This window comes from Ranitomeya variabilis, chromosome 2 (assembly GCF_051348905.1).
Source record: "Ranitomeya variabilis isolate aRanVar5 chromosome 2, aRanVar5.hap1, whole genome shotgun sequence".
Taxonomy (NCBI): domain Eukaryota; kingdom Metazoa; phylum Chordata; class Amphibia; order Anura; family Dendrobatidae; genus Ranitomeya; species Ranitomeya variabilis.
Window position 1 is genome coordinate 214863665 of NC_135233.1, and position 12408 is coordinate 214876072.

Here is a 12408-nt window from a genome sequence, read left to right on the forward strand (position 1 = left end):
ATGCGGTAGTTAAATGCCGCTGTCTGCGTTTGACAGCGGCATTTAACTAGTTAATAGGCGCGCGCAGATCGCGATTCTGCCCGCGCCTATTGCGGGAACATGTCAGCTGTTCAAAACAACTGACATGTCCCGGCTTTGATGTGCGCTCACTGCCGGAGCGCACATCATAGCGGGGGTCCCGACATGTGACGTACTATACCGTCACATGTCGGGAAGGGGTTAAGGGAACCTGTCACCATGTAAATGCCACATTACATACTAAAATATCTAAATGTAAACCACAATGGCACTTCAAGAACCACTAGATACCAAAAAGCGGACTTAAATTAACTTAGCCGCAAGAAGAGAACCATTTACTCAAATTCTTATTATATGAATCTTTATTTAATTTGAAAATCACAATAAACAGCTATATCAAAAGAACAGAGTGTTCCAAGGGGAACACTAGGGCAGCAGTTCCACAAAAATTCCACAGTAAGTTTATGGCCTGGTTAGACAGTATAATTCGACTTAAATATTCAGTCATTGGTTATCATTGTTATCATCCTCCATGATAATATATCAGAAAGTGGTATCACATATAAAGTTATGCAGCCCTAAACAGGCTTGCATGTGTCACCAACATATATACCCAGGGTACTGGCAATCCCTATAAAGTTACCCCTATTAAACTGCAATCACATTGCAATCCAGTTCAAACTACTAACACTGATCTACAAAGCCATCCACAACCTGTCCCCTCCCTATATTTCTGAACTAATCTCCCACTATCTTCCCTCACGTAATCTTCGTTCATCCCAAGACCTCCTACTCTCCTCCACACTTATTCGTTCCTCACACAATCGCCTCCAAGATTTCTCCAGAATATCCCCCATCCTCTGGAATTCCATGCCTCAACACGTCCGATTATCCACCACCCTCGGAACCTTCAGACGGAACCTGAAAACCCATCTCTTCAGGAAAGCCTACAGCCTACAATAACCGAGCCGCCGCCTCACCACCGCCAGAGCCGCCGCCGCCTCACCCCTACCTTCTGTCTCTTCCCCACTATCCCATAGAATGTAAGTCCGCAAGGACAGGGTCCTCTCCCCTCTGTACCAGTGTGTCACTGTAAACCTGTTTACTGTAAATGATATCTATAACCCTGTATGTAACCCCTTTCTCATGTACAGCACCATGGAATTAATGGTGCTATATAAATAAATAATAATAATAATAATAATAATCACATTCAAGGGTAGATCATTAATAACCAATGCACAATCATTGAGTATAGGATATAATATATACCTCTAGAGATGCGTCTCCCAACAGACCGAGTGGTGCAGAGTGTGTGCCCAGATGTCCACCCTCGTGCTCTCCGACGCGCGTTTCGCCCAGAGCTTCTTCCGGGGGCGTCACGAGGGTGGACATCTGGGCACCTTCCACTTGTAACACTCTGTTCTTTTGATATAGCTGTTTATAGTGATTTTAAAATTAAATAAAGATTCATATAATAAGAATTTGAGTAAATGGTTCTCTTCTTGCGGCCAAGTTAATTTAAGTCCGCTTTTTGGTACCATGTAAATGCCGTCCAACCTGCAGACCCCATGTTATATAACGGGAGCTGAGCATATTGATATATTGAATCGTTTCTCACAAACTATATATCTACATTAATCATTTAATCCTCTGCTCTTTCTGGGATTTTTGGTCCAGTAGGCGCCTGTGTGCGCACAGGGAGCTGTCAATCACACATAGTACTGCCCACTGTACAAAAAATCCCAGAAAGAGCAGAGGATTAAATGATGAAAACACAGGATATACTGAAGCTTTTCTCACCAAACTATATACAGTATCAATATACTCCGCTCCCCTTGCCCTATAATATGGGGCCACAGGTTGGACAGCATTTACATGATGACAAATTCCCTTTTAACCCCTTCTCGACATTGGACGTATCCATACGTCACGGTCAGCTGGTATTTGCAGACCTTGGACGTATGCATACATCATTGCGATTTCATAAACAAGAACACGGAGGAAAAAAGTCCACTTAAACATACTTAGAAAACAATATTCAAAAGATTTATTAAGTAATAACAATCATATACAAATATAAATATGTAAGATACAAAACATGGGTGTATTGTCAATACAGCCATATAGCAGAAGACACATAAAGGAGAAAATGAGGCAATGACCAAGTCAGGGGGGGAGCAAACAAATAAACCTTTCGGGTGGCAGCATCAATTCAAAGTATAGAGAAAACGTATGACCAAATGCAGTCACTATGTCCAACTCACGTGGCTAAATTGCCCAAAGTACGTGATCACATATTCATATATACATATAGTCGCTGCTTACCCATTGTGAATCAGGTATGGCCTCCCCACCTCACTCGGTCCCCCCGGACGCGCGTTTCGCGTAGCTTTTTCAACAGGGAGTATGTTTAAGTGGACTTTTTTCCTCCGTGTTCTTGTTTATGTATTGGTTTGGAGTAGTCCCAGAAGGGCACCTGAGGAGTGCCCAGAGAGAGTTGGTATTTACCACTCATTTATACAAAGTATATTGGTGCTTCATGACTGTAATATTAATCATTGCGATTTCGCTTGCACACAAGCTGTGCGTGTGATCGCTTCCAGGTGTCAGCTGATTCTGACAGCTGACACCCGTCAATAAGTGCAGGAGTGGTGCCCGCACCGCTCCCGGGAATTTAACTCCCTAAATACTGCGATCAATATCAATCTCAGTATTTAGCTGGCAAACAGAGAGAGGGAACCCCCCTCTGCTCTCCGATCGGCGCCCCCGCGACATCATTGCGAGGGGCTGATCGTTGCCATGCTGACCCAATGTCGTCATGACAACATACTGGTCACCAAAACTAGCAAACTTGCTAGATTATGCACAAAGCTTATTATATCAAGATTGTCTGTCAGTGCAGCACTGACAGTTTGTAAAGCAAAAAGTGAAAAAAACTAGGCAAAAAACAATGCTTTATCATACCGCCGAACAAAAGGTGAAATAAAACACAATCAAAAAGACAAATGTGAATATAATTGGTATCACTCTAAACGTCATCTAGTCTTACGACAATCAAGCCACCATACAGCGCAATCAGTGGAAAAAAAACAATAAAAACTTATTCCTGAACTGCTGTTTTTTGTTCATTCTGGCTCCCAAAATTTGGAATAAAAAATGATCAAAAAATGTCATGTGTTCGAAAATGGTACCAATATAAACGTCAACCTGTCCTGCAAAAACAAGCTCTCACATGACTCCGTGCCGAAATGTGGACAAATTATAACTCTCAAAATATGTGGGTTTGAAAACTATTTTTTTGCAAAGAAAAAGCGTCTTTTAGTGTGTGATAGCTGCCAAACATAAAAACCGCTGTAATCTCACCGACCCGAAGAATTAAGTCGCCTAATCACTTATAACACACAAGGAATGGCAAAAACTAAATAAAAACAATTCTTCACCTTCTGTTTTGTTCATTCTGCCTCCTAAAGATCACAGTAAGGTTCGGCGCACATTTATCCTGCGCTCTACGCTGAGCACGTACACCAGGGTTTCCGGGTAAAACTCTGAAATACGTGATTCAGATGGAACCCCCGGCGGAAGATTCCCCATAATGTGGCAGATGGAAGCACTATGGACGCCGTATGGCCTATGATCCAGCGGTTTCAATCTTTTTAGGATTGCATAAATGCGTGGTTGGCCACAGTTTTGTGCCCTTGTGAAAAGAATGATACCTCTGAACAGAGACAGTGAATGGAGTTTATCTGAATCACGTCACTCGGAGATTTAGATGGAAAACCCCGATATAAGTGCTCAGCGTAGAGCACCGGATAAATGTGATCCCAAACGTTATGTAAAATGTTCCCAATAAAAGCTTCAACTCAATCCACAAAAAAGCAAGTCCTCACTCAGGTCTGTTATCTGTTAACGGAAATATTACTTTCCACATTACTGGTAGCGCAAAGGCTCTGGAAAAGCAAAATGGCCCTCGCCCCCCAAAAGAGATTCAGCAAATTCTGCGCTCCCAAATACAAATGCCCCCTCCTGTCTGAGCCCCAGTGTGCTTAAACAACATTTAGCGCCCAATTGTTTGGCATTTCTGTAGTGATGAGAGTCTGCCTAATTTATGGGTGCATGTTTCCAGAAGCATGAGTTGGGCACAGCGTACTGGTCACTACAGCGTACTGGTCACTGCAGAACACTGGTCACTACAACGTACTGGTCACTACAGTGGCAGTTTGAAATTTTCACTTTGCAATATCCATTGCTTCTTGTTTCTGGAAAAAATCCATGGAGTCACAATCATCACTACACTCTGAAAAGGGTATAATTTCCAAATTCGGGTCACTTGAGGGGGGATTCTGCTTTTCTAGCACTTATGGGCTCTGTACTGTATATGGAGTCTGCAAACTATTCGAGGAAAATCTGTGCTTGAGGAGGCAAATAGTGCACTGTCCCACCCAAGTCTTGCTGTGTGGCTAAGCAGTACTGTACAGCCACATATAGGGTATTGGCACGTTCAGTAGAAATTGTGGGACACATTTTGGTGCCATTTTTACTCATTTTCCAGTGTACAAATGTAAAAACTGGGGCTAAAACAAAATTTTGGTGATAAAGATGTAATTATTTCTTCACTGCTCAATGATATAAAATTCTGAGACACACCTGTGGTGTCAATATGATCACTGCACCCTTAAATTAATCAATTTAGAAGTGTAGTTTGCAAAATGGGGTCACTTATGGAGGGTTCGGCTGTTCTGGCACCTCAGGGGCTCTGCCAATGTGACATGGCACCCTCAAATCAGTCCTGCAAAATCTGAACTCCAATATGGCGCTTCTTCCCTTCTGAGCTTAGCACTGTGCTTCAAAAGTAGTTTTCAATCACATATGGTGTATAGGTGAACATAACAAATTTTGGGGAAAAATGTGTTTTGGTTTTTTTTTTACATTTTTTTTCCCCACGGGTTTATGTTATAAACTTCTGTGATGCACCTGGTGGATCTTGGTGCTTACCACACATCTAGATACATTCCTTGTGGGGACTAGTTTCCAACGTATGGTCACTGGTGGGGGTTTCCACTGTTAAGGCACATCAGGGGGATCTCCAAACGCAACATGACCCCTGCAGACCATTCCATCAAAGTCTGTGTTCAAAACGTCACTCCTTCCCTTCCAAGTCCTTCTGTGCTCTCAAACAGTAGTTTTCCCCCACATATGGTGTATCTACATGCTCACAAGAGAATGCACAACATATTATGGGGTCCTTTTTTTTCCTGTTACCTTTGTGAAAATAAAAAATTTGTGTGAAAGAAAAGTTTAATGTTAATTTTTTCCTTTCATATTCCATTAATTCCTGTGAAGCTTTAATAAACTTCTTTAATGTGATTTTGCGCACGTTGAAGGGTGCAGTTTTTAGAATGGTGACCCTTTTGGGTATTTCCTGTCATATAGGCCCCTCAAAGTCACTTCAAATGTAATATGGTCTCTAAAAACATGTATTGTAAATTTTGTTGAAAAGATGAGAAATTTTCTGGTCATCTTTTAACTCTTCTAACTTACTAACCAAAACAATTATGTTTCAAAAATTGTTCTGATGTAAAGTAGACATGTGGGAAATGTTATTCATGAACTATTTTTGTGTGACATATCTTTCTAATTTAAGGGCATAAAAATGAAAAGTTTTAAATTTGCAAAATGTTCAAAATTTTTTGCCAAATTTATTTTTTCATTAATAAACTTAATTAATATAAAAGAAATTGTATCACTATCATGAAGTACAATCTCAGAATCAGTGGGATCCGTTGAAGCGTTCCAGAGTTATTACCCCATGAAGTGTAGAATTGTAAAAATTGGCCTGGTCTTGAAGGTGAAAGCAGGTTTTGGGGCTGAAGGGGTTAGTGATAATAAGTAACTCCTTTTTTTGCACAGATATTCCAACTTTCCCCCGACAGCAAATGTTGGGGGAAAGTTTGATTGAGCATGTTCGAATTCAGAATGCCCAGTCCTTTTGTTCTCATGGGAGATATGCCTGTACCAGAGGTGTCTACATATTTATTACATGCCAAGTATATATGTACAGTGGCTTGCAAAAGTATTAACCCCCTTGGCTTTTTACCTATTTTGTTACATTACAACCTGTGTTTATATATATTTGAGCAAGTGATCTTTCCTGGTGAAGAAGACTTCTAAGATATACGTGTCATCATTGATCATCCACAAACTTGTGACCTGATGATGAGCCCCCTTTAAAGTCCCCTATGATATAGTGCTTCACCTGTTGGGGTCCAACCGGGTCCTAGTTTTGGGACCCTGGGACTATTAGGTGACCTCTAGAAGTATACTGGTTTGTACACATGACAAAGACTTGTCGTCAAGTCACAATTTTTTCTATGTGGACACAAACATTGTGGGAACAGTTAGTTTTGTTGTTATAAATATAGATTTGTAAGAATAAAGTAGTTGGAAAAAGAATAGATTCTTTTTGTTCAGCATTTCTCGAAATGAGATTATTGCTAAAAGTTTCCAAAGAGCAGGATATATACGAAGCTACCGATGGAGACGACTAAATCTGTCGCCTGTCAGCTCCTCTTAGGATTCACGTTGCGTTTTTTTACCTTTCCGTGGCTAGGAAAGAGTTAAACCATTCCTGTCTCAAGCACTCCATCATCCACCAGGCTGAGAAATGCCAAGGTCTTTTTGACATCTGCTCTCGGATTGATACCGCAGGCTTTGCGGGTAACAGCTGAAAAGGCCCCACAGGTGCCATATAAAGAGGTGACCATGTTGTCATATTTCATTGCGGCATCCTTCTGCAACGCCATAATTACCTAATTAGGTTGTTAATTAGGAAATTAGCATTTTGCCGTATTGATAGAAGGCGGCGTGCAAGCTGGGCGCGTTTGTCTACTTTAATTTAAGATTTGTGTGTCTATCATACGCTCGCACTAACTTGAGCCATGGGAAAGGAGACTGGATCAGGAATGAATGAGACGGCACGTGTACACCGGAGGCCTGGCGGGTCCGTTTAGCCCACAGATTCAGACCGTGACTCACGGATGTGCGAGTGTGGCATTAAAAAACCCCTGGAAAGTTCATGTGGGACTCTTATTATCAGGCTACTGACAAAAAACAAACTAGCTTTTTAAGTGGCCTTTCTGTCTGCTAAAGTCTACCTCTGTTCACATGGAGGTTCCTTTTTTCTTGGAGCAGATCTGCTTTAAAATCCTCCACAAAAAAACAAGATTTGGAATATAAGATAGTGACTGCAGACTTCTGGATTCTCACAACGTGCGCACCGCACACTGTCGGGATTCTCCGGTGTTGGTAGCAAGAACAGGCTAACCACGAGTATGTAATGTCATTACTTCCGGCCACATTCCGACAAGCGCCTTGCTCAAGACGGTGCGCAAATCCAGACAGCATGTGACTACCCGCTCTTGCCGTTGGCACCGGAGATTCCTGACCGTGTGCGGAGCGCACGCTGTGCTGATTCAAAAAGTCCGCAGTCACATAGTGACTTTCATCCAAAACCATGACAACCCCTTTAAGGGTATGTGCCTAGGAGAACCAGCTGAGCTTCTCAGGCAGAAGATACTTCTGGAAACTCAAGATGTTTTTCGCATCTTTTATGCCATTTTTGAAGTAGTTTCTGGAGTGTTTTATTGTAATACACTTTTTCACTGTTTTTTTTCAATCGTTTTTTTTCTTTCCATTGAATGTTGAAGAAACCGATTAGTGTTTTTTTTTTTTTTTACAAATAATGGCTAAGCAATCCCCCAAAAAACATTGTTTGATCTATGTCATTGAAAAAGTACAGAGTGAGCGTCTTCCAAGCAGAAATTCGACGGGTCACTTCTATTAACCACTTGGCGTTTTATGGAAGACTGAACATGAGCGCCAGTCATTTTTATATAGAAATGCTTATGTTCATTCTTTTGAACATTTTCTGCTAGGTTTTTCAGGCTGTTTCCACGGTGGAATCTGTTTGACAAAGACATCATGTGCACATAAGCTAAAAATCGCTGTTTCTATGGGACATCCACTTTGTTGCTCTTTTGAGATTGAGTTTTGTTTTGTTTTTCACTCTGAAGTGCTTTAGAAAAATTTGTTGAAAAAAAAATTTTCATGATTCTAAAGGAAACCTCCCCAAACTAGGCATTGACGAACCTGAAAGGCTGCAAAAAAAACCGAAAAACCTTTCCAGGAATTAAAAAGATTTCAAATCCTCTTCATGAAAAAGAAAAACTCTTCCAAAAAATCCACCAAAAAAGGAGCAAAAAGTTGTTCTTCCATGCCTTAAAAAACAAAACAAAAAAAACTTCATTTTAACATAGCCTAAGGGGCATTTTCATGAATTTAGAAAGAAGTGCTTCAATAGATGTCTATGCCTTAAAGTTTTTTGCCTGCTTTCTACTGTTCCCTTCCATTTGTTTTTCTTTCTAAAATGCCTTTATTTTTGTCTGAAATGCATTTTTACAATTGGGTTTGATTAAGAACGTTGCACCGTTTGTCTTCTACATCCTCTGTGATGAACTATCGCTGGCTGCAGAATGAGTTAACTGAGAATCCGTCAGTGAGCTGTTCTGACAGTCTGAATGGAGAATATGTAATTCTATTATCGCTCCTTTTTAGCTAATTGATGACCACAGACCACATCAATGTCCAGAGAAAAGAAAGGGCCTGTGAAAGCCCAAACAGTGCAGAAATTTTAAGGAAACCCTATTGCAAAAACAATGTTTAACCCCAAGTGCATATATTTAAGTGTAAAAAAAAAAAAAATTCCATAGGCGAAAAATCCCTATAAATTTGCACTGGTGCAAATTCGCAAAATAATTAACTCGTTACTGAAATTTTTCAATGCTCAACAAGGAGAAAACTAGTCAATTATGCTAAAAAAGTATAAAGCTATTATTAATGTTGCAAAAAATTACAAAGAAGTATACAATATAAAATTGTACCCATAAAAGGAAAATCCATAGGGTGAATGTAAGAGGCCGGGGAATTTTTTCAGGAGAAAAAGTAACACGTGTGCAACACATTACATTACTTAGAAAAGGAGGGTACAATCAATGACAAAAGTAATTACGGTACCCTTGATTTGTGTAGATCCTGCCAAGACCTCGGCCCTGTTCCCCCGACGCGCGTTTCACGTTGCTATCGCTTCTTTAGGGGGCGTGGAGATTTTTCAATGCGTATGGATGGGGTTGTAGAAATTCACATGTGTGGAGGGTGAAATCTGCATGAAAAAATCTTATCAGAAATAATTAATGCTGCTACTATATATGTAAGTCAATAGGTGTATCATTCCTGTATTAACCTCCTGTTGTGTCTGATTTCTAGAAATCGGCTATTATGGATTACTGGATACGCTGGTGAAAACCCCGTGCACCACGGGAGGAGACCATGGCTTTTTTGGACAACCCCTTGATTATCTTGGCCCACATCCGCCAGTCACACGTTACTAGTGATGACACGGGTATGTGTGAGATGGTCCTCATCGACCATGATGTAGACTTGGAGAAGCTGTACCCATCTGCCGTGCCCGGAGAGAACAGCTCGCAGCCACAAGGGAATGGAGAAACTCAGGGCTACGTATACTCCCAGTCTGTGGATATTACGTCCAGCTGGGATTTCGGCATCAGAAGGAGATCAAACACAGGTAAAAATCTACAATTCTACTATAGATTCCCTTTTAGTTTACATTATCAGCAAGTTTTTGACATGTAATCTAAAGGTAGCATGACGTAGGGGCTGAGACCCTGATTCCAGCGATGTGTCACTTATTAGGCTATGTACTGTTGTTTCTACAAAAAAACTAAAACCCAAAAGGAGAATGGACACCAGAGCTGATAAAATGTAAAAAAAATTTTTATTTTATTGAAATACTCTAAAATAATTAATAATTACAAGACAACAATATTAACTAGATAGTGATGACGTAAAAAGAAAGAGAGGGACAACGACCTAGTACCACATGCAGGAAACAAGGAGGTAGCAGGATTGCAAATAGCTAAAAACACCTTATAAATCTCATATATAAATAAATAGATAAATTGTCTCAAAACGATACTAATCAAGGGTGTATGAGTACATATTAGAAAATACATATAATTAGCTGGTAAAGCATAGCCAACCGGATCCTTTAATATCCACTGATGCAAATAAATATAAAGAGTATAAAAAGTGCCAATAGTGCAATAGGTGGGATAAATGTCATATTAGAGTGCCAATAGTGCACTAAATAAACCTAAGTAGGTGCCGCATTAGCCACTGTAATAAACATATGCACTGCACTCAATCCAAGTATAGTAAGGTATGATTACCAAATATATATATAGAGAAAAAATCCCACTGCTGTGGTAATCCTCTTTAAAATATATATACGCTGCCAAATGACAGAATGCTGGGTATATAATAAAGAGATTATGAGGGTGATATAACACACAAAGTTGTAAACTTGGAGGAGACCACAGCAGTCAATATTTAGACCCACTATACGAGGAAGGAGACCCAATGGTAGAAGGGAACCGTTATGGTAAGCTAGACCAACCTGCTCCTGGATGTGGGATGAAAGACCCCAACGCGCGTTTCGCACCTTTGGCTTCTTCGGAGGCGTTAAGTCAGGGTGGGAAGTGATCAGCTTAAATACCCGATGACCTAGTGTTTCTATAAAATCAGTGTTTTATCAGCAGGACATTATCACTACAGTACTATATGTCATGTGCCTTCTAATCCAGCCATGCCCCCATCACTGGCAGCTTTTTGCCTATGCACAGTAGTATGGGTGGGGTTAGCAGTCAGAGATCTGCAGCAGGGAAAACTGTGATTGTATCATCATGACAGTAAGCAGCCCAATAAGTGATAAATCGCTGGAATCAGGGTCTCAGCCTCCTCATGCTGCTTTCAGATTACATAGCTTAAACCTGCTGACAGATTCTCTTTAAAATATTAAAACACATTTTTCTTTTTGTACTGCTTGAGCTTTACTTTGAATGAACTTTTTAATTTTTCAACTCCAGTTGGGCATTTTAAGCGTTAAATCAGATTTCCAAGCTTTCTCCGTTACATGGATTGGCAACAGACAGAATAGTCCGCTGAAAACGAGCCAATCACAGGTCGTCGTACCGCTTCAGAAGCGATGGCGATCGCCAGTGATCTATGGGGGAGCATGGCAGCAAGTGTTCAGATTTGCAACAGCGCCACCGTAAATTAAAGGGATTGTCGCCATTATCAAAGACAAGGGTGGCATATTCTGGCAATATTCCACCAGTGTCTTTGATGAGGCAATCCCTGTAAGAATAACTTGGGGTTCATTGAATTCTACGGGTTAGCTACGTTATGCACGTACAGACTAGTAGCCCAGGGATATTAGATCGGTCGGGGTCCCTGAGGATATTCAGGAGCGGGGTCTTGATCTCCACTTTCAGGTTGTATCTGCTGTGGTTATATAGTCACTGCTGCATTTAGGGGCGAGTTTATTGTATACAGGAGTTTTACTTGAAGGACTTTGCACTTCTTTAGGGACTTTTCTTTTTTTTTTTTTTTCTTAACACGAACCTGTCACCTTACCGAAAGTTGGGCTCTGATTACCAGACTGTTAAAATGACAAATGCACCTTTTGCAGGTTGTTCATTTCTATGTTTCCCTTTTTCCTTATTACATAAAGACCCGTCACTTGCCATAAATATGTAATTTTTTTATTCGGTGTAAATGCCGTTGTTCTCCTGAATCCGGATATGTTTTTCTCTTGTTCCTGTGCCTCTCTGTTCCTGAGATATGACCTCCTCTTCCCTGTATGTATATCTAGTCCATTTAGCCAACTGGGCGGGATCCTTATAAAGAGCTTGATGGCCACGCCCACTTGTTAATAAGATTTAGATTTGTATACAAGGAAAAATTGCCATAAATAATAATAAGTAATAATAATCTTTATTTATATAGCGCCAACATATTCCGCAGCACTTTACAATTAAGCGGGGACATGTACAAACAAATTCGGTACGAGTTAAGACAATTTAAACAGTGACATTAGGGGTGAGGTCCCTGCTCGCAAGCTTACAATCTACAAGGAAATGGGGGGACACAATAGGTGAAAACTGCTTGTTATTTCAGGTCTGGCAGTTATAATAAATAGGGATTTTCATACAAAGCTGCATGATCCGGTCATCAGCCCGTGTGTTTAAGTGCAATAGTCAAGTATCAAGTGCAGTTATCATGTGCATGGAGGGTGTGGAGACAGATGAAAAGTAGGGTGCAGATTCAGAATAATATTGGAAGGAGGGAACAGGGCAAAGTTAAGGTACCTTCACACTGAGCAACTTTCCAACGAGAACGACAGCGATCCGTGACGTTGCAGCGTCCTGGATAGCGATCTCGTTGTGTTTGACACGCAGCAGCGATCTGGATCCC

At 40.7% G+C, this 12408-nt stretch overlaps 1 protein-coding gene across 2 annotated transcripts in view; it reads left to right on the top strand.

Annotated features, from left to right (window-relative positions):
* MAPKAP1 (MAPK associated protein 1) overlaps positions 1–12408 on the top strand; it is a 194490-nt gene that overhangs the window by 17757 nt on the left and 164325 nt on the right. For both annotated transcript variants that reach the window (XM_077283604.1, XM_077283605.1), the window contains exon 2: positions 9340–9658. In XM_077283604.1, coding sequence (XP_077139719.1) covers positions 9403–9658 — 256 coding nt within the window. In that variant the 5' untranslated portion in view covers positions 9340–9402. The remainder of the gene's footprint in view (positions 1–9339; positions 9659–12408) is intronic.